The 23,191-nt window shown below is 50.1% G+C and overlaps 1 protein-coding gene across 1 annotated transcript in view; it reads left to right on the forward strand.

Annotated features, from left to right (window-relative positions):
- The first annotated feature begins 4,124 nt into the window (after nt 1–4,124).
- The window catches only part of LOC120371630 (antigen WC1.1-like), a 198,082-nt gene continuing 179,015 nt past the window's right edge, over nt 4,125–23,191 (forward strand). The window contains exons 1-6 of the mRNA XM_039487611.1: nt 4,125–4,360; nt 9,900–10,068; nt 13,131–13,261; nt 14,463–14,575; nt 16,849–16,916; nt 17,055–17,241. Of these exons, the coding sequence (XP_039343545.1) occupies nt 4,125–4,360; nt 9,900–10,068; nt 13,131–13,261; nt 14,463–14,575; nt 16,849–16,916; nt 17,055–17,241 (904 nt within the window). The remainder of the gene's footprint in view (nt 4,361–9,899; nt 10,069–13,130; nt 13,262–14,462; nt 14,576–16,848; nt 16,917–17,054; nt 17,242–23,191) is intronic.

Genomic DNA, 23,191 nt, shown 5'->3' on the forward strand with positions numbered 1-23,191 from the left:
CCACTTCAAGCCAGGGGGTGCAGCAGCGGTCCCAGCATCCTAGTTATAGCACCGATGCACACATCTGAATGAGGACTTTTATTCACAAGATGGGAAAGGGGCTAGTAATACACTTTGTCTTAGATGGGGGGTTATGCTTACTGTTATGTTAACTGAAAGGTGACTTCATACTTCTCAACCTCCCTGGGATTTTAACTCAACCCATGATAAGGTTTCACCCAGCTCACATTAGGGGCCTTCTGTAGGGCCGCCCAGAGGATTCAGGGACCCTTCCATAAAAAAAATCCTATAGAATACTATATTCTTGTGGAGCCCCTGCAGGATCCAGGTCCTTGGGCAAATTGCCCCACTTGCCCTCCCAGCCCCCGGGAGACCCTGGCCTTCTGAACACTACACTAGTATAAATCATAATAAATATAATGCCTCATTTTATAGGGCTATGCATATTCTACAGTTCAGGCTCTCTGGCCTATCTCAGTGCAATGGCTTTTGCAGGTTTTCATACTTTAAATATCAAATACAATATAGCCCCCAAAGATACTGGCATATCTGGAGTTGCAGTATCTGTCACATTTATTTCATAAATTCTGAGAACTACACCAAATCCAGACAGATTTTCTCTGTGCCATCTAAGAGCACATCTGCAACCAACATGTGCTAAATATCTAATGTCTGCACCAAACCCAAGAAAGGCTATTGGTGTTCAAGATAAGGTGGTTTTGGGGTTGTTTTTTGTTTGTTAGTTAGTTGGTTTGTTTTATTTTTTTTAATAATGGTACAAGTGTATTATTTCTTTCTGTGCTAACAAATGGTTCATCTGTTTTCACTAAAAACAAATTTAAATCATCTTAAGTAGAGACCAGATGTAGAAGAATTCAGCCTGACAGATAAAAAGCTGTAAGGAGCTGAAAAGGGACCCTTTCACATATGGAAATGCTCAGGCAACATTGACCATAGTCTGCAGTGCAGGGGTTGCTATGAACACACAAAATGACAGCCATCTTAATTATCTGGAGGATGGTGTGGACTGCACCCTCAGCGAGTTTGCAGATGACACTAAACTGGGAGGAGTGGTAGATACGCTGGAGGATAGGGATAGGATATAGAGGGACCTAGACAAATTAGAGGGTTGGGCCAAAAGAAATCTGATGAGGTTCAACAAGGACAAGTGCAGAGTCCTGCACTTAAGATGGAAGAATATCATGCATTGCTACAGACTTGGGACTGAATGGCTAGGCAGCAGTTCTGCAAAAAAGGACCTAGGGATTACAGTGGACAAAAAGCTGGATATGAGTCAACAGTGTGCCCTTGTTTCCAAGCAGGCTAATGGTATTTTGGGCTGTATAAGTAGGGGCATTGCCAGCAGATCGAGGGACGTGATCATACCCCTCTATTCGACATTGGTGATGCCTAATCTGGAGTACTGTGTCCAGTTTTGGGCCCCACACTACAAGAAGGATGTGGAAAAATTGGAAAGAGTCCAGCAGAGGGCAACAGAAATAATTAGGGAGCTGGAGCACATGACTTATGAGGAGAGGCTGAGGGAACTGGGATTGTTTAGTCTGCAGAAGAGAAGAATGAGGGGGGATTTGATAGCTGCTTTCAACTACCTGAAAGGGGGTTCCAAAGAGGATGCATCTAAACTGTTCTCAGTGGTAGCAGATGACAGAACAAGGAGTAATGGTCTCAAGTTGCAGTGGGGGAGGTTTAGGTTGGATATTAGGAAAAAACTTTTTCACTAGGAGGGTGGTGAAGCACTGGAATGGGTTACCTGGGGGTCGGGGGGGAATCCCCTTCCTTAGAGGTTTTTAAGGTCAGGCTTGACAAAGCCCTGGCTAGGATGATGTAATTGGGGATTGGTCCTGCTTTGAGCAGGGGGTTGGACTAGATGACCTCCTGAGGTCCCTTCTAACCTCGATATTTAATGATTCTATGATCCCCCCATACGGTTGGGTGTGGCTATCAATGGTCAGCTTTTGTAGTGAATTCATAGTTTCAGCAATTCCTTGATTAAATTTCATTCACTAGACCTGGTGACCTCCTACAACCTTAATTTCTTCAAACTGGAGACTTCATAGTAGAACTGGCTGAATAAGGAAAAAAGATTTACAAATAATCTCAGACAAACAGCTACAACTCTGTTTGCTGCTGTTCATGAGGTCAGGCCCCCTATTCAGATGACTGCGTGGGACTCTTCCAATTACTTTCCAATCTCAGAAGTTTCATGAATTTGTCTCAGAAATGCATTATTAGGTCCTTATTAATCACAGTGCAGCCTGTGTTCTTCTTCTTCTAGAAGTTTCACTCATCCAATTGAGGAGCAGACACAACATTTTGGCACCAATCACACACCACAGATAGAAAACAGCTAGTAGTCAATGTGAACAGTTTACAAACATTCCTTGGGCTGAGAATACCTAAGACATGTTTATGTACCTGTATAGGGGAGTAAATGATACGAAAGCCAAAACTCACCATAGTTTTGGTTTGATAACTAATGATCTATTGCATACCCAGCTTGGTGAAGCAACTTAGATTAAGTAAATAGTTAGACTGATGCCCTATCAATACACCTGGTTCAGAACAGCAAGTGAACAGTTGTAAACCAAAAAGGGAGAATGACTGGCTGTGATAGACCCAGGCCAGGTGGGTACAGCAGAATAGCAGAAGGCAGATATACTGGCCACTGGATTAACAGTTTTCTGTTCCCTGACTGACCAGAGCAGGGGCTGCTCCAGGCTAATGAGAACACCTGACTCTAATTAACCTGTAAAGAGTCAGGTGAGGCCATTCAGTTAATGTGACCACCTGACTCTAATTAAGGCCCTGCTATTACTATAAAAAGGGCTCACTCCAGTCAGGCAGGGGAGCCAGGGAGCCAGAGGAGAGGAAGTGCGGCTGAAGGGCTGGTTATTGAAGACACCCTCAAACCATCGTTAAAGGAGCCCTAAGGTAAGGGTGAAGAAGGGAGAAGCAGGAGAGCTGTGGGGAAGTGGCCCAGGAAAATGTAGGAAGTCTGGCAGTGAAAGGTTGGCTGCCAACAACTGCTACCATTAGGGTCCCTGGGCTGGAACCCGGAGTAGAGGGTGGGCCCGGGTTTCCCCCAACCCACCACTCCAGGAACAGCTCCTGGAAGGGGAAGTCAGGTCCCTGTCAGGACAGGAGGCTGAACAGAGACTGTGGGAGTTCTCTCACCAACCTCCTTGCAGCCTATGATGAAAAGGGCTCAGTAGACTGTAACCCTGGCCCTAGAGAGAGAAGGGCTATGTCGAGGGTCACAGTGAGCCACTGAGGCTAGCATAAACCGCCTAGAAGCGCAAGACCCACAGGAGCAAGGTCAGAGCTCTGCCACAACTGGTGTTAGCAGTGGGATTGGGATTGTTCACAGCGTGGCAGAACAAAGAAGTGTTTACTAAAAAACAAAAAAACAAAACAAACAACAAAAAAACAACCAAAAAACAACAAAAAAGGGTGCACTGGGGTTTTTGGTTGTGGGTTTTTTTTTTGTTGTTATTTGTACCACCATGGAGGAGGCGGTGAGAGCACTGGTGCAAGCCACAGCGGCCCAGCAGGAGGCAACACGGGCTCAGGCGATGGCACAGCAGGAGTCCATGAGGTTACAGCAGGAAACCAACCAATTATTAATGAGCCAGGCGACCCAAGATCGAGCCCTCCTGTGCGAGGTTGTGGACCAGCTGAAGATCCTCACCACCCAGGCCCAGGGGTCCAATGGGACACGAACCCTGAGGGCCACCGGTTGTCTGCCAAAGATGACGGCAGACGATGACATAGAGGCGTATCTCCTCTCATTTGAAAGGACTGCACAGCGTGAGGCGTGGCCCCTGGAGCAGTGGGCCTGCATTCTCGCCCCTTTCTTGTGCGGAGAGGACCAGAAGGCCTACTTTGATCTGCCCACTCAGGATGCCGCTGACTATTACCGGCTGAGGGCAGAGATCCTAGCATGATCTGGGGTGACAGCAGCAGTACGGGCCCAGAGGTTCCAGGAGTGGAAATACAGGGAGAACAAACCTCCAAGGTGCCAACTTTTTGACCTCATACACCTTGCTCGGAAGTGGTTACGGCCTGAGGCATGCAGCCCGGAGGAGATATTAGAGACTTTGGTCATGGACCATTACATGCGGGGGCTGCCGCCAGATCTCCGCAAATGGGTCTGCCAGAACGATCCGTCCACCTATGACGAAATGATCACATTGGTGGAAAGACGGAAAACAGCCAGGGAATTAACCCAACTACCCAAGGAAGGCCCCTCACGAAACAAACATTTGACCCTGACCATGGAGGTTCGGGCAGCCAATCCTCCAGGAAGTCCTAGGTGGAAGAAGAGGGAGGTCAAAAACCGGTGAGGAACCCAGAAGGAAGGGGAAGGGCTGAGTGGGGGGAACCCTGGGACTAAATCTCCTAACCCACGTGATAGGGGAATGACTAGAAGCAATTATAGGTGTTATGGGTGCGGGGAGTTGGGGCACATAGCTGCCCAGTGCCCCAATGTCATAGAGCCAAGCGGGGCAAGCGTCGACTTTGGAAACGGTGCACTGTGGGCAGCTATCCCACAGTTCCCGCAGTCCCCGCTGCCCATTGGAATGCTGGGTAGAGCCCCCAATGCCTGCTGGGGGAAAAAATGTGTCGAGGGTGGTTTTGGGTAACTGTCATCATTCAACCGTCACTCCCGCCCTCCCTCCCTGAAAGCACCGGCGGGAAATCTGTTCGCGCACTTTTCTGGTCAGTGACAGCGCGGACACCACAGCACTGCAAGAATGGAGCCCGCTGCGATCATCGCTGAACTTGTGGCCGTTGTCAACTCCTCACACCTTATCGTCCACCTCTTCCACAGTCAGATGCTGAGAAATCGGGTGAGGAGGCTCCGGCAGGACGATGAGGACATGAAGTCTCAGAGTGGCACAGACCTCTCAGAAAGCACAGGATCCCGTGCCGTGGCGATCATGGTGGCAATGGGTCATGTTCATGCTGTGGAACGGCGATTCTGGGCCTGGGAAACAAGCACGGACTGGTGGGACCGCATAGTGCTGCAGGTCTGGGATGAATCACGGTGGCTGCGAAACTTTCGCATGCGTAAGGGCACTTTCCTTGAACTGTGTGACTTGTTGTCCCCTGCCCTGAAGCGCAAGGACACCCGGATGCTAGCAGCCCTGAATGTGCAGAAGCGAGTGACCATAGCCCTCTGGAAACTTGCAACTCCAGACAGCTACCGGTCAGTAGCGAACCACTTTGGCGTGGGCAAATCTACCGTGGGGGTTGCTGTGATGCAAGTAGCCCACGCAATCGTTGAGCTACTGCTCTCAAAGGTAGTGACCCTGGGAAACGTCCAGGTCGTCATAGATGGCTTCGCTGCGATGGGATTCCCAAACTGCGGTGGGGCTATAGATGGAACTCACATCCCTACCTGGGACCGGACCACCAGGCCAGCCAGTATATTAACCGAAAGGGCTACTTTTCAATGGTGCTGCAAACACTGGTGGACCATAGGGGACGTTTTACCAACATCAACGTCGGATGGCCGGGCAAGGTTCATGACGCGCGTGTTTTTAGGAACTCTGGTCTGTTTAGACGCCTGCAGGAAGGTACTTTCTTCCCGGACCACAAAATAACTGTTGGGGATGTGCAGATGCCTAGAGTGATCCTCAGGGACCCAGCCTACCCGCTAATGCCCTGCCTCATGAAGCCCTATACAGGCGCCTTGGACAGTGACAAGGAACTCTTCAACTACCGGCTGAGCAAGTGCAGAATGGTGGTGGAGTGTGCTTTCGGACATCTCAAGGGGAGATGGAGGAGCTTACTGACTCGCTCGGATCTCAGCGAAACCAATATCCCCATTCTTATTGCAGCTTGCTGTGTGCTCCGCAATCTCTGTGAGAGCAAGGGGGAGACCTTTATGGCGGGATGGGAGGTTGAGGCAAATCGCCTGGCTGCTGATTACGCTCAGCCAGACAGCCGTGCGATTAGAAGAGCCCAGCGGGAAGCACTGTTCATCTGGGAGGCTTTGAAAGCTAGGTTCCTCAGCGAGCAGCATGACCTGTGACTATTCAGTTTCTTTACAGAGAAGCTGAACCTGCCCCTGTTTCTTTACCCAGTTACTGTTGACTATCCTCTGCAGTTACATACCCCGTTCACCCCTTTTCCCCCTTCCAACACACGTGTAATAATAAAATCCATGTTTCATTGTTACTTAACTACGTTTTCTTTATTAATGACTTTGCGTTAAAGGGTTGAAACTGGGACGCAGACTGTGCTGGGTAGGGTGTGTAGTGATGTAAAGATCACTTCTAAACTCGAGGAATGACAGGCTCCTGCTCCTAGAGCAGTCCGCAGTGCCGGACTGGTAGTTTCAACGGAGCCTGCCATCCCTCCTTTTTTGGGACTCTGTGTGTGGGGGCTATGTGACCTTGTGGCGGGGGGGGACAGTTACAGATTCCCCTGCTGCGTGGCTCTGTGATCCAGGACAAGGACCGCCGCCCTCCCCCGCTACAAAGTCACGTACCCCCCACCCACACAGAACATGGAAACCACCTCCCATACCGACCAGGGTACCTACTGACTGCACTGTGTGTGTGACCTGCTGCTGATCCTGCCCCCGTGTCTGTACCCTGGTAAAGGTGACTGTCCTATGCAATTACCAACCCCCTTCCCCCCCTTCAAACACAGTCTTCTGTACAAAAACATGACGGAAACAGTAATTAACAGCAAAGTATTTTTAATAATCAACTAAACAGTTAGGGGATGAAACTGGGATTGTGGCTTGGGTGAGTCAGGAAGGGAAGTACTTCTCAAAATTTATGGAATGAGAGCTTTTGGGTAATTGAGCACTCTGCTGGGGTGGAGTGACAGTTTTCACGGCCCCTGGCACCCCTCCTTCTTGTTATTTTGGGTGAGGGTGGTATGGGACTTTGTGGCGGGGGAGGGCGGTTGCAGATACACTGCAGGGGGACTCTGTCCTCCTGCCTGCGGTCCTGCAGAACATCCACAAGGTGCCGGAGCGTGTCCGTTTGCTCCCTCATTAGTCCAAGCAGCGTTTGAGTCACCTGCTTGTCTTCCTCACGCCACCTCTCCTCCTGTTCACTGTGTGAGCGCTGGTACTGAGAGAGGTTCTCCCTCCACTGGCTCTGCTGGGCCGCCTCGGCTCGGGAGCAGCCCATAAGTTCAGCGAACATCTCGTCCCATGTCTTTTTCTTTCGCCGCCTAATCTTTACCAGCCTCTGTGAGGGGGATGCTAGGGCAGGTCGGGAGACAGTCGCAGCTGTGTGATGGGAAAAAGGGAGTGAATTCCTTGCAAAGATACATTTTTGCGAACAATGAACACAGTCTAGTCTGTCTCTGTGAACAAGACCATGCACAGCACCTATCTCATGCGCACTCAGGACAAGTTCAAATTTTCTGCCTTCGCTTTCATTGCCTGGGGTCTTGCACTGGAGATCAGACAAGCGGTTCAGGACAGCAGAATCCGTGGAGCAGCCAGGCATGGTAAGCTGTAGACTTTAGGCTGCTTAAAACTTAATGTATAGCTGTGCCCTCCTGCTGCAGGCAATCAGGAAAGCATAAACTCTGCCCCTGTTCCACCCCCTCGCGGCTGTCCCCGGGAAAGATCCCTGTATGCTGCCCCTCTGCAGCCTCCACCACGTGGCTGTAAACTGCCGCTTATTGTTATGCAAAGGAAAAGTGAAGCATTCCCAATACTAACATTACACTAATTCCCCTAATTAAATGCAGGAGTCGCCGAGCGAGATCACCCTGAGGAGGGTCACTGAGGCAGATAGAGAGCGCATGCTGCGTGAAAGCCAGCACAAACCAGGGGCCTATGCTGCCATGCTTGTGGAGGCAATGCTCCTAGAGTACCTGATGATAGCCTGGCGCGGAAAAGTGTGCTATCACGGAGCACCCAATAAGGCAGCTCTCCCCAGGAACCTCATGCGTAGGCTTTTCGATTACCTCCAGGAGAGCTTCGTGGAGATCTCCCAAGAGGATTTCTGTTCTATCCCCATATACATTGACCTTCTTTTCACATAGTTAACATTCCTGTTCTTTCAAAAATAAATGTTTACATGTTTATAGCACTTACCGACTGATCCTTCCCCTGATTCAGGGTCCGGGTTAATGGCCGGGGAGGGTTGGTATGGGATCTCCGTGAGGGTGATGAAGAGATCCTGGCTGTCGGGGAAATCAGCGCTGTAAGCACTGTCGCCTGCCTCGTCCTCCTCAAACCCTTCCTCATCTTCCCCGTCCGCGAACATCGCCGAGGAACTGCCCATCGACAGTATCACATCGTCAGAGTCCACGGTCACTGGTGGGGCAGTGGTGGCAGACCCACCGAGAATGGCATGCAGTGCCTCGTAGAAGCGGCATATCTGGGGCTGGGCTCAGGAGCGTCCGTTGGCCACTTTGATTTTTTGGTAGCCTTGTCTCAGGTCCTTGATTTTCACGCGGCACTGCGTTGTATCCTGGCTGTATCCTCTGTCTGCCATGGCTTTGGAGACCTTCTTGTAGGTCTTTGCATTCCGTTTGTTGGAGCGCAGCTCCGAAAGCACAGACTCATCGCCCCACACAGCGATCAGATCCAAGACTTCCCGGTCAGTCCACGCTGGGGCCCTCTTTCTATTCTGAGATTGCATGGACACCTCTGCTGGAGAGCTCTGCATCGTTGCCAGTGCTGCTGAGCTCGCCCCGATGTCCAAACAGGAAATGAGATTCAAACTGGCCAGACAGGAAAAGGAATTCAAATTTTCCCAGGGCCTTTCCTGTGTGGCTGGTCAGAGCATCCGAGCTCGGACTGCTGTCCAGAGCGTCAACAGAGTGGTGCACTGTGGGATAGCTCCCGGAGCTACTAAGGTCGATTTCCGTCCACACATAGCCTAATTCGACATAGCCATGTCGAATTTAGCGCTACTCCCCTCGTCGGGGAGGAGTACAGAATTCGAACTAAAGAGTCCTCTAGGTCGAACTAATTAGCTTCCTTGTGTGGACGGGTGCACAGTTAAGTCGAATTAACGCTGCTAAATTCAACATAAACTCCTAATGTAGACCAGGCCTGAGATGATTGCCCAATATCAAGATGTATTCTCGACAAAGCCAGGTCGCACAACCGGGACATATCACCACATCATCACAAACCCTGGGGCCAGAGTAATTATTAGGCCCTACCGGGTGCCAGCAGCCAAAAGGGAGGAAATAAAAGCGGAAGTCAGGAAAATGCTGGAGATGGGGGTCATCGAAGAATCCCACAGTCAGTGGTCCAGCCCAATAGCGTTGGTGCCCAAACCTGATGGCACCACAAGGTTCTGCAACGACTTCCGTCGACTAAATGAGATATCCCAGTTTGATGCCTACCCTATACCCCGCATAGACAAACTAGTGGACCGTCTGGGGAATGCCGGGTACTTGACAACCTTAGACTTGACAAAAGGGTACTGGCAGATTCCCCTAGCCAAAGATGCAAAGGAAAAGACGGTGTTTTCTACACCAGAGGGTCTCTTCCAAAATACGGTCCTTCCTTTTGGACTACATGGGGCTCCAGCTACCTTTCAGCGCCTCATGGACAAGTTATTACGCTCCCATACCAGTTATACTGCGGCCTACTTGGATGACGTGGTGATTCATACCCCAGACTGGGAGACCCACTTGGAAAAATTGGGGGCGGTCCTTGATACCTTCCGGCGAGCTGGCCTTACGGCGAACCCTGTTAAGTGCGCTGTAGGGTTCACAGAGGCAAAATATCTTGGCTATGTGGTAGGAAAAGGTCTAGTGAAACCCCAACTGAATAAGTTAGAGGCCATCCAAAATTGGCCTCGGCCGAGTCATAAGGAGCAGGTCCGAGCATTTCTAGGGGTGGTGGGGTATTACCGGCGTTTCATCCCCCATTTTGCTGCAAGGGCGAGTCCCCTAAAGGACTTAGTGAAGGCCCGTGGTCCTGATCCAGTCAGATGGTCCGATGCAGCAGAAAGGGCATTCGTGGACTTACGGACTGCCCTCTGCAGTAACCCCATATTGATAGCCCCAGATTTCAACAAGGACTTTATCTTACAGACAGATGCATCCGAGGTAGGGTTAGGGGCCGTCCTGTCACAGAGCAGGGAGTCGCCATGGCAATGCCGATGGCTTATCACGCGTACACTGTCTGGTGTCCCAAGCTGCCCAACCCCTTGGTGTTCAGCAGGGGGAGGGATATGTGATAGAACCAGGCCAGGTGGGTACAGCAGAATAGCAGAAGGCAGATATACTGGCCACTGGATTAACAGTTTTCTGTTCCCTGACTGACCAGAGCAGGGGCTGCTCCAGGCTAATGAGAACACCTGACTCTAATTAACCTGTAAAGAGTCAGGTGAGGCCATTCAGTTAATATGACCACCTGACTCTAATTAAGGCCCTGCTGTTACTATAAAAAGGGCTCACTCCAGTCAGGCAGGGAAGCCAGGGAGCCAGAGGAGAGGAAGTGCGGTTGAAGGGCTGGTTACTGAGGACACCCTCAAACCATCGTTAAAGGAGCCCTAAGGTAAGGGTGAAGAAGGGAAAAGCAGGAGAGCTGTGGGGAAGTGGCCCAGGGAAATGTAGGAAGTCTGGCAGTGAAAGGTTGGCTGCCAACAACTGCTACCATTAGGGTCCCTGGGCTGGAACCCGGAGTAGAAGGCGGGCCCGGGTTCCCCCCAACCCACCACTCCAGGAACAGCTCCTGGAAGGGGAAGTCAGGTCCCTGTCAGGACAGGAGGGTGAACAGAGTCTGTGGGAGTTCTCTCACCAACCTCCTTGCAGCCTATGATGAAAAGGGCTCAGTAGACTGTAACGCTGGCCCTAGAGAGAGAAGGGCTACGTGGAGGGTCACAGTGAGCCACTGAGGCTAGCATAAACCGCCTAGAAGCGCCGGACCCACAGGAGCAAGGTCAGAGCTCTGCCACAACGGCCCTTAGGTCAGGTTGATAGAAGTATTTAAGCATTGCCACATTCAGCATTGCAAGGCCTAAAACTATGTTTATCTCCATATTGCAGGCTTGCTGTGCGTTATTCTCATCTCCCCTCCCCCTCCAGCCACACTCAAAGCTCTTAAACATGTGTCATGGGGCACATTGAATCTGTGATGGTGTGGATGGGAGCGTGGGGCATAGTTTTCCTTAAGCCTTGACCTTACCCACCCACCCTGACATCATGTTGAGATAGTCCTCCAATGCCAGTCCCACAATTTCCTGTGCTTGTATTTTCGTGCCCTTCTACTCACTCACTTCCCACTCACCCTTTATGCACCAGAAGCTACATGATGGTTTGGAGACTCTAGATTGGCATTCAACCCTTCATTTTCCACGTGGCCTGCTCTAGGTTCTGCAGAGTTTAGTCCAGCACAGCCAGGGGCGGCTCTAGACCCCAGCGTGCCAAGCAGGCGCGTGGGGCGGCCCTTTCCCAGGGGGTGGCATTTGGCTCCGGTGGACCTGCCGCAGGCATGACTGTGGCGGGTCCCCTCTTCCCGCAGCTCCGGTTGAGCTCCCGCAGGCATGCCTGCGGGAGCTCAACCGGAGCTGCGGGAAGAGGGGACCCGCCGCGGGACCGGGGAAGGGCGGCGCAGCGCACCGTGCTGCTTGGGGCAGCCTGATTTCTAGAGCCGCCCCTGAGCACAGCCAAGCAGAATAGGAAATGCCGACCCCAACAGCTGGCAGGATGGATGGGCTAGAGCATATTGGTTTTCAAACTGTGGATCCCACCCCCTGGGGGGTGGGCCACAGCAGGGTTAACAGGCAGCTTCCAGGACCTGACTGGTTGGTGAAAGCGCCTCTCACTGTCTGGGTGTCCTGCTCCAGCTCCCGCTGCTGATTGTAAGGGTCCTTGAAAGAGAACCCAGGTCTGCAGAGCCTGGGACCTGTGATGTTCCCACAGTGCCATGAAGAGGCCCTGCAGCGCCACAGCCAGGGAGCACCATGGAAAGTAGGTGCTGCAGGAATTACTGCCCAAGGGACCCAGAGAGACAGTAGCCTGAGGCCCTCTGATTGGCCAGGCACCCTATTTAACCCTGGAATGCACCCCAGGAAGTTGTCTAGGCAACCGCACAGACATTGGGCCTGCTGCGACTCCAAACCTCACCTCACTTTCTGATCTCTGGTCTCTGACCCTGGTCTGACTCTGATCATGACTCTTGCCTCTTGTCTCCTAATTCCAGCCTGGTACTACCTCTGATCTCCAGTCTCTGAGCCTGTCCTGACTTTGATCCCGACTCTTGCTTATTGAACCCGGTTCTAGCGATTCCTCTGACCCCTGCTCACCAACTACTGTCCCTGATGTGTGGCCCCCAGCCCAATGGTGACCGCTAGGCCAGAGCGCCTATGCCCCATTCCCTTATAGTTTGCCCAGACCTACTTACACCACACTCTGTGGGAGCCCTTTAATAGCGATATGGAAGAGTTGGGTCTCCATCACCCACTGCTCCCCAGGTGGTACAGAATCTACAGGAGTGGGTCACACAACTCCAAACCAAGAACCATCTGCTGCGGCCCCAGGTGGTGCAGCTCCTAGCAGAAAATCAGTCACTCTGTGAGCAGCTACTAGGGTGCCAGGAAGAGAATTCCGTGCTCCAGGCTCAGGTTCGGAGGCTGCCTTCTGAACAGGGCACTGCAGTACCACTGCCTGAACATTTTGATGGGACCCACAAGAAGTCCAGGGGGTTCCTGAACCAATGCCACATCCTATTCCTGCTCCACCCTGGAATGTATCCCACCATCCAGGCCAGGGTGCAGTTAGTGACCAGTTTGCTTGCTGGAGAAATGCTGGATTGGGCCTCTCCACTTCTGGAACAGGACAGCCTTCCTCTGCGGCATGGGGCACGGGTCACTTGCTGGTTTAAAGCAACGTAAATGGTGGATTCTCTGTAACTTGAAATCTTTAAATCATCATTGGAGGACTTCAGTAACTCAGCCAGAGGTTATGGGTCCATTACAGGTGTGTGTGTGGGGGGGTGGGGGTGAGAGTCTGATGCCTGCAATGTGCAGTAGGTCAGACTAGATGATCATGACAGTCCCTTCTTCCCTTAAAGTCTATGGGTCTGTGAGTTCGGTGCTAACAGACTGGAACGCCTTCCTGCAAGCCTTTTTCTGCAATTTTTGACAACTCTCATCCCGGTTGCTCAGAGGAAGCTGTACTATGGAGGGTCCAGCAAGGGCAAGGAGCAGCTGTCTCACATGCTGACAAGTTCAAGCAACTCACAGCTGATGATGCGTGGAATGAGGCAGCCCAACTGCATCACTTCATTGTGGACTTAGTAAGGAAGTAAAGGATGAGCTAGTCCACACTGAGATCACAACCCTCTTGGATGCATTCATTGACTCTCTCTCTGCATCTACAACAGGCTGCGTGAATGCAGAGGCACCAACTTTCTGTTTTCCTTGGGGGGTGCTTGACCCATGGTCAACCCCAGGGCCCGCCCCCACTCCACCCCATTCCCAAGGCCTCACCCCCGCCCTGCCTCTTCCTGACCCCACTCCACCCCATCCCCCTCAGCACCTCCTGCACACCGCTGAACAGCTGATCACCGGCAGGTGAGAAACACTCTGAGGCGAGGGAGAGGAGCTGAACAGTGGGGCCGCTGGTGAGTGCTGAGCGTCCACTCTTTTTTGCCCGTGGATGCTCTAGTTCCAGAACCCCCACGGTGTCGACGCCTATGCATGAATGAAAGGAGGAGAGGAGGGGCACCTTGCCACTGCTTTGCCCACATGTTACCCAACCCAGCCATGATTCAGGTTGATCTGGGCCACTGACTCTTGACCCTAGCAGAAAAGGACCGTTAATGACAAAATAAGCGATGCAGCACCCGGACGTGCCCTCTCCTCTTGCCTGTTGCAGACCTCAACCCACAAGGAATCAAGAAATAAGTGAGACTAGGCAGCATGGTGGGGGCTGGTCTGAGTAGCACCAGGTCACTGTGCTCTGGAACAATCCCACAGCCCTCAAGAGAAACTCGATCCGGGACATGCAGGTCCTCCCCCCACTTCCAAGTACGAATAGTTACATACCGAGTATGGGGCTAAGCCGCTTGCCTCCCAGTGGCCTCTGATCAATTTCGAGGCTACTGATAACGTCACAGATGCTAAAGTTGCTCAAGCGCTACAAATCCCCCTATGTTTAAAACCTTCCTCATTTCTAGTAGAAACAACAGATGGGCCCCTCCTGTCTTCAGGGTCAGTGATGCAGGAACAACACGGCTGGAGACCTTAATTCAGGGCCATTGGGAAGTGCTATAGTTCAATGTGATCCATTCTCCACACTTCCTCCTAATTCTCAGCATCTCCTGACTGGAGCAGCATAAGCCTGGCATCTCCTGGTGGGAAAAGAGGATCAGCTTCCTCTCTGAATACTGCCAAAGGCTGTTCCTGCATGCACCTAGCCCAAACCTTCTGGTCCCAGGTTCCTGAACCCAAACTCCCTTGCAGAGCTTGCACCCCTCACACCTTTCTGAACTCCAGCCCCCTGCCCCAGGATCAGCCCGAAGCCCTCTCCCACACTCCAAACGCCTCGGCCCCAGCCCAGAGACGGTACCCACTCCTGAACCTCAACCCCCTGCCCCAGTCTGGTGAAAGTGAGTTAGCATGAGGGAAAGTGAGCGACAGAGAGAGTGGGTGGGGTGGAGTGAGCGGATTGGGGCTTCAGGAAAGGGGCAAGGCCTCGGGGAGGGGAAGGGGTAGCTCCTGGGTTGCACTTACATTGAAAAAGTGTTTTTATGCGTAAAAAGGTTGAAGATCACTGACCTAGACCCTGGACCTCCAGCACCTTGGACATCACCATGGAACTCCCTGACTCTCATAACCACGCAGTTGTCTTGATTATTGTGTGCCATTTTGGTCAGTTGGTCTACTTCATCCCCAGTAGCAGCCTGTCCTCTGCTGAAACAACAGTTTGACTCCTAATGGTTCATGTGATCTGTCTTGATGGACTTCCAGAGCGTATCACATTGGACTGAGCCCCACAGTTTGTTCACACTTTTGGCATGAAGCTCTCAAGCTAAAGGAAGTTCAAGCTTTTAACTCCTCCATGTACCATCCCCAGGCACATGGGCAGACAGAGCCAGTGAACCAAGTATTAGAGCAAAAGCTACGGTGCTTTGTTAACTACCATCAAGATAACTGGCTCTGCCTCCTTCATTAAGCATAGAATTCATACAACAAGCTGAACATACCTCCAAGGGCACAGTCAATTATTTTCAAATGACAGGTTCCACCCTAGCTTCCACCTGGACTTGACAGCAACCTCCCCAAACCCAGCAATTGCCAACTGGAATCAACAAATTCGCCATATCCAGGAGGAGCTGAAGGGCCATCTCCAAGTCGTGAAAAGGGACTACAAGCCGTATGCAGATTGTTGACACCAGGAAGGCCCAGCTCTCAGTGTGGGTGGAAAGGTCTGGATTGCAGCAAAACACCTCCATATGAACAAGCCAAACTGCAAGCTAGACCACCAGTTCCTTAGACCCTTCCAGATTTGTCAGCAAATCAACCACATCACCTTCGAATTGCAGCTCCCTCAGTCACTTAACTTACATCCCATTTTCCATGTATCCCTCCTGAAGACTTACAGAGAGGCTCCCTTTTGCCAATCAGTCTCAACAGCCGCTCCTGCAGGTCTAGCTCCAAAGGCATGAGGAATATACATAGTCCATGCTATCCTCAGCTCTAAACTGCATAGGGGGTGACTGTACTACCTAATAGATTGGGAGGGCTACGGTGCTGAAAAATGCTCCTAGGAACCCACTGCCAATGTGCATGCCCCTGACCTAGTAAAAGGGTTTCATCAAGACCACCCAGATATACCAGACCCAGCTCCCACCCAGAGGAAGGGTGCCCCTGAAGAGGGGGGGGGTGATGTAAGACTCTGTTAACTAGAACCCAGGTCTGCAGAGCCTGGGACAGCTGATGTTCCCACAGTGCCACTGGGAGGCCCTGTGGAGCCACAGCCAGGGAGCACTGTGGACAGTAGGTGCCGCAGGAAGTACCGCCCAAGAGACCCAGAATGACAGTACCCTGAGGTCCTCTTGTTGGCCAAGTGCCTTATTTATCCCTGGAGGGAACCCCAGGAAGTCCCTGATTTGTGGACCTCAGCCCAGCAGTGACCACTAGGCCAGATCACCTACACCTCAGCCCCTAACACTGCTGTTGGGCTGGAGGAGCGATGAGGAGGGAGCGTCAGGGAGCAGTGGGACGTGGCTGCTTCCTGTGTGAGGTTGGGGGGGCCATTCCAATTTGCTTGCCTCTGTGGGGGCTGGTGCATGTGCACCCCTTGGGAGATGGTTCCTCTCTGCCTGCGCAGCCTGTTGAGTGTGTGTGCTGGGGTTACACTGGGTCTGGAAATGTCTATGGCCTGTGGGTGATTTGGGGGAGGGAGTTCCATGGGTAATGCAACAGGAAGGGGAGCAGATGGGCTGTTTTTGTCCTACTCAGGCTGCCCACCTGGGGCGTGGCCCAGGCAGGGAGTGCTCATGGGCTGGGAGCATTAAGGTGTCCTGGCCAATGTGGGATCCAGGACCCAGACATCCATGAAGTTGCTGTTTCTTCTTGGAGGGAGGGAGGTGTGTGGGGGGGAATGGGTCTCTGAAGGATGGTGGAGCAGGACAGCAAAAGTTTGGGAATCTCTGGGTTAGTGAATGTCCAGGATCCATTTTCTAAGGACCTAGTTTAGGAAGGACCTCAGGAAGAGCCTGGAGAGGGAGCAGCGCAGAGCCAGGGATTGGATCCACAGTTCAAAGAAGGAGGACAGAGCGGCTGAGGGGAGCCCTTTGGCCAGTCATTGATGGATACATTGGAACCTGATCCTGAAACCCCAATGAGTGTTCCAGTCTCTCATCGTCCACACCCCTAGAGGAGGAAGGAGAATGCGGCGCGGGGGAGTCACCGATGGACAAGGTGAACAGAAAAGACATCGCTCAGGTAAATGAATGATTTAGAAGTAACGATTTAGAAGATGTGTGTGTGTGTGTGTGATGGGATTAGGAACCATGGTTGTGTAAATCTAAAATCAGGCTGTGGGAATTTACACTTTTTTCTTTTCTGAAAATCTCTCGACAGCTCAATGGTGCCTTTCTAAAGGACTCGGAGGCCCTGGACAGTGTTGCATCAAGCAATGAAGACAAACTGGACCCGCCTTGTTTTTGCTCAACACTGATACAAATTGTTGAAGAGGACTCCGAGGATGACGGCTGTGAGGAGTTTAGGAGGAAACTTGGCATGGAACTAACTGAGCGAGTGCCACATCGTGAGTGTAAAAAAGTCATGCGGACTATTGAATACATTGCTGTTTATGCTGTCCCTAAACACTGTCCTAGGGAAAAGCTTTTCAAAGATTGTGAGGGCTGTGTCATAGATGCGCCAGGCCAGTGGCACCATGACTGTGTGACTTGGACTTAATGGATATAAACTACAAGCTCTGGGGCCTGTGTGCTGAGCTGTGTTTGGAAAACTTATTAAACACTGTTATTGCTAGAGGTGATGCTATGCAATGTCTGTGCTTAACTCAAGAACATTTAGCGCAAGGGGCGACCTTGATAAATGCTGTGTAATTCAGTGGAGACCCTGACCGATTTTAAAGAAAACACACAAACCGGAAGATGCTGCTTACAGCGTTATATTGACCATCTGGTCTGCACAAAAAGTTACAGAACCCTGCTTAAGAAAAAGACGATTTGTAAGAAATCTAAAAGGATTAAGTTAGGGAATGGTGAGGGGACAAACATGCCATATAAAATTTGGTGGCTGTAAATAATAATAAACAACAAAAAAACTATTGAAAGGGCTTTGTGATGATCTGTGTTTCTGTTAGAAGGTCTCTGTGGCCCTTAAGTGAACTAATAGTTTTAATGGAGCATCTTGGTGTGTTTTCAAGGAGCTGTATGTCTTTTAAATTAAAAAAAAATAGTTTGTGAGAACCTCGCTCTTGTGTCTTTGTGTAAAAGAGACCCATTTACAGCAAAAAGCTGAAATATATCTTATAGAATCTTGGGGGGTGGACCCTAAAAATGTGTTTACAATTAAAAAAAACACCCAGGGATGGTTCAGACATGTGTTTGAGTTCAACAGACCCACAGTGTTGAACTGAATGGGTTTTAACCACACCCCCACTGAATAGCCAGGGTGACTGAGATTGCCCACCCTTGTTGTCATCAGGGTTAATCATATTAGTGATCAGTAATTAAATATGATGGGTGTACACCCACAGTAAGGGAGGTGGGTGAGTGAGGATAGTGAGCTCTGATTAATATGAAATGAAATAAAACCTCAGGAATTCGCAGATGCTATGGACATTTTAAATATAACCCAGGAGTTGGTAGAACTCTATTGGACAGATTAAATATGACCCCAGGAGTTTGTGGAATGCTATGGGTCACTCTTTCTAGCAACTCAAAGTCATTAAAATAATATATTTACAAAAATAAACAAGGGTCTAACCCAAAACTGAAATGTTTCAAGGGTTCACACACCTCCACCATATTTTAGAATAAGCATTTGCTCTAAAGACAATCAAACATTTAAAAGCTCTGGGTATTTGTAGGTGCTTACTATGGTTGTGAGACACCCATTTTATTTCAAAAACAACCCCCAAACTTTAAGCATGAAAGAAACATGTTTAAAAAAACAAACAAACAAGCCCCAAGACATTCATTGATATCTGCAATTGAATTGCTGCTGGACTGCAAGAGGAGATATGCTCCCTGCTTTTAACTCTGAAAATATATATTATATAATGTCACTCTTTGGCCTTGCTGTCCTTACTAAATAATGGTACCTATCTTCACTGCAGTGTGATCTATTTAGCATGGAACCAGTAACTTTAAGCTGCATTTCACCATCAGACCAATATAAAAACCAAAAACCATTGTTAACTATAGCTGTGCTTAATACTGTTAAATTAGAAAACTTCAGGTATTACACAGATTATACAGGGGTTTGATGCATTTAGGGAATAATACTAACCAAATGTTTTGCTTGTTCTTTAACCCAAAGGCCCAAACAGACAAGGGGGAAAACAGAACAGCATGTGCCAGCAACCTTTTTATTCTGTGGTGGAAGGTAACTTTCTGCAACTCGCTTTAAATGCATGTGGGTTTATTGAAAAGTATTTTGTTGCAAACTGTTGGTTTTAAACTGCTGGGGTTTTATGGCTACAAACTGATGGTATAGCTAAACCCATCCTACTGCCTGCAATATCCTCCATAGCAATAACTGTATTAGTCACAACACAGAAATCCCTTCCTGTTACACTACACTTTCCCCCATTTATTACCAACTCCCTCCATTGATCAAACATCCTCTCAGGAGTGGTCCCCAGCAGCTGAAGCCCCTCCTGATTGGGAAGGGGCAGTGGGAGGAGTTCTAAGAGGGGTCACATGACTCAATTCCAGAAGGGTCACCCCGCCCTGGAACTCACCCCGATTGGTCAAATCAACTCTCAGGGTGATCCTAAGGGGCTGAAACCCATCCTGATTGGTAGAGGGTTGTGGGAGGAATTCTTAGAGGGGTCACATGACACACCTCGCTTCCAGTCATATGCTTGGCTTGACCCCGGAAATAATACTGCTGGGGTGGGACTTCCCATGATAGGTGGGCAGGGGTCAAGAGGCGGAGCTAAAGTTTGATTGACAGCAGAGCCCTTACACTATTTTGGTGCAATTGCCTGTTTTGTCATTACTGTTTGTTTAAATAGTGGGAGGGCAGAGTGAGGGGGAATGGCAGGATTGAGGGGGGGGGGAATTTGGTTAAAATAAGGAGAGGGAAGGAAGGGAAAGAGGCACAACCATACCTCCTCTCCTGCCAACCTAGTCACTCTGTCAAGTGTTTTTCCGGAATCACAACAGAGCAGAGTCTCAAGGAGGGATTCAAAGGAGGATCAGGTGTCGATTGCACAGATTTTCTCAGGGAGTTTTCTCCATACAGAAACAGCAGCATGGGAGAAAATGCAAAGGGAAAGAGTTAAAGACATTCCCCTTAATCCAAGTATTTGCAACAGTTGTCTTGAGGAAGAGCAGGAGGTAGGTGTGGTGCCAGCCAGTCATTATTCTGTGCTATATGCCCCTAGCCTTGTGCCTGTTCCCTGAATTGTTTGTGTCCCATGAATCAGGTAAACTTGTTTCCAAGGAGCCCTTTTCCTGCTGACAGCACTGAAGGGCATGGTGTGTGCAGGGCATCCTGCTACTGCAAGAGTGGGTTGTGGCCTACTCAGGAAGCCCTAAGCTCTGCCTCTACCACTAACAATCAGGGTCTAGGCAGGAAAACCCAAGGGCAGGGTTAAAGTAACACTTACCGGTACGGGGGCCCGGTTCCAGGCCCCTGGAAGGGGTGGGGCCTTGGGCAGAAGAGGCAGGGCTGGGGATTAGCCTCCCCCAGCCAGTCCATCTGCTCTGCCTGGCCTGAACCACCCAGGGCTCCGGTGGTGATATAATTTTAAATTTTAAATCACCAGCCCCAGGGCAGCTGCCCCTTTTGCCCCCCTCCCCCACGTTGGCTGCCTGCGGGGGTGGGGGGAAAACGTCAGCTGCATATAGGCTGGTATCGGCAGCCGCTTTTTAAGAGTACGTCGTACTGGCCCACTTTCACCCCTGCTCCAAGTTCTATTAGTAGAAGAACTGTCAATATTTCAGATGCTGCTGAGTAATTCTTCTATAAAGCTGATCTGAGTGACACAACCTGAGTCTAGTTATTTGTCCTTGTCTACAGTTGAGCATGTCCTATACTGGGAATTGGTCTTGTAATGATCACCGTTGGCAGAAGGGATTTCATTCCTAGTTTATAAAATAACCAGCCTCTAATGTCTCCCAATTCATGTTTAATATGATATAAACTCTATCGTGGCAAGAAACAGCAGAGATACAGTTTGTACAGAACTTTTCCTTCCAGCTCCGGAGATTGGGGGTTACTCAATGATCTGAGGCTGTGGTAAACCTGACGTCAGGAGGGGGCTCATCACTCATATATGGTGATGTTTGTTGCTTTCAAGTTTTATTGGATGTTTTAGCTGCATAAAGTCACAGATAAAACCACTGATAATAACTAAAAAGGCAGGTGGGTTTTCTATTGGTTCCTTCCCACAGCTGATGCCAGCCTCTGAATCTATATATTTCCCTTCCACTGCTTTGTTGTCACTTGTCAGCCACAGAGGAGCCCTGGCAGGTGTTTAGGTGCAGCCAGTGCAGTGAGAGGAGGGGACAGCAAGTCAGGCTGGCAATGAAGGGACATCTCTCCACTCCGGTGCTGTGGCTTCTTCTCCTCACAATTCAGGACATCACAGGTAAGTCTCCTCTGTGTTTCACTAGGGGAGACGGGTTAACTGGAACTAGGGTGGTAACTTTTACTGTCAGCTTTTTATAATCCACATCTGGTTTGGAGATTGTGACTTTTCCTTTCAGGATTGGACCTTGCCACTGTTACGGAGGCTTTTCTAACCTTGAGATTGGAGTATTCAAATGACCCTAATGTGGGGCTGCACCTTAGAACCATTCAGAGAACAAAGCTGGTGCAAATGGCAGCGACTCACTGAGCAGCGCATCTTGCTGGCAGCATGTTACAGCTGTGCTGCAGGGTCTGCACTGGCTGCCCAGAGGTTAAGGTGTTGGCGATGATTTATAAAGACCTAAATGGCCTGGGACCCGCCTCCCTGAGGGATACACACAGCTGTGGTCAGCAGGGGCACTTGATCTGGTTCACCCTTTTTATAAAGGAGAGGGGTGGCTGGCAGCGTGTTCTCTGTGAGGCCCCCGGGACTCTGAAACTTGTTGTCCGGTTTGGGCCAAAATAGTCCAAATTTGGTGATCTTCTGGGCACACTGCACAACAAATTTGTTTGGCAGTGGGAAGGACCCAGGCCGTGTGTCACATAACGAGAAATGGGTGGGAAGGAGTTTCTGTAGGTGGCTGGTTGAGTTCCTGTTGAAAGGGTCACTTCATGCTGCAGGGATTTGAGTGTGTTATCAATGTCATCTGGGTGCCAACAGTCTTGGCTGGGCATCACTTTAGTGTTTTAAATCCCAATAAATACATCAATAATTTGGGATGCAACAGAAATCTCTCTTTGGTCCTGAATCCAACAGCTCCAAGGGCCAAGTCTTGGCTCCTCACTCCTCCATTCATTCACTGAAGCAGTAGAAGTTTTGCATGAGTGAGATCCAAATAAACCCAGAGCTGATTCCTCTCACAGAACGGGTGTGTGCATGTGCTGAGATGCAGTGTGTAGTGTCATGTGCCCATGAGGGTACCGGAAGCTCTGCCAGCAGGAAGATTTATCCTGCATTAGCCCTTCCTCCCTCCCCCAAGGTTTCTGCTGGAGACTGGAGAAGCCCGACCTTAGGTTGGATATTAGGAAAAACTCCTAATCTCCTTCCTTAGAAGTTTTTAAGGTCAGGCTTGACAAAGCCCTGGCTGGGATGATTTAGTTGGGAATTGGTCCTACTTTGAGCAGGGGATTGGACTAGATGACCTCCTGAGGTCCCTTCCAACCCTGATATTCTATGATTCTATGACCTCTGCATGGCAGAGGTGCTATATCAGTGCCTCTCACGGCCACATTGGTTTCATTCCCTCAAGGCTGCCCCTGCCCAGTTTCAAGGCTGCTCTCATTCCTCCAGCACCGAGGGGGCTGCAGGCTCTTTACTATCCAGTGTCCCAGCTCAAGGCAGACTTAACAGCAATGGTGGGGGGTGGGAGGAGAGAGGCAGATCAAGGGGTACATCAACATGTGCTGGTGCATTTTTGGAAGTGAAACTGGCCCAAAGACTCCAAAACTGATTAGCAATAGGATTAAAACTGAATGTGGGACCCAGATATGATTCAAATAATACAGTGATTGGAACCTCTTGGGCTGGTGTTAGCAGCATGAGAATGATCCATGTGACTTGCAGGGCAGTGAACTCCACAACAGTAGCTGGTTTATAGGAACCTGATGTGCTACTGCGCTAGCCTGAAAAATTGACCGTGAAGTTGATAATCAGAAATGTCAGTCTAAATTATTCTCTTAGAGAAAAACCTGCCCTAATGTATATTTCACAGACAGCTCAGTGCGGTGATACCGAGAAAATCCTGAGCAAACCAAACCATCTAGCAGGTTACTTGGAGTTTATATTTCAGATTCCCAAGAAGTTTAGATATAATGTGCTGGGATTAGAGTCCATAACACAGCTGTACATGACTGAAAAGCAGGGAATTCGATGGTGACTTCTG

This window comes from Mauremys reevesii, linkage group 1 (assembly GCF_016161935.1).
Source record: "Mauremys reevesii isolate NIE-2019 linkage group 1, ASM1616193v1, whole genome shotgun sequence".
Taxonomy (NCBI): domain Eukaryota; kingdom Metazoa; phylum Chordata; order Testudines; family Geoemydidae; genus Mauremys; species Mauremys reevesii.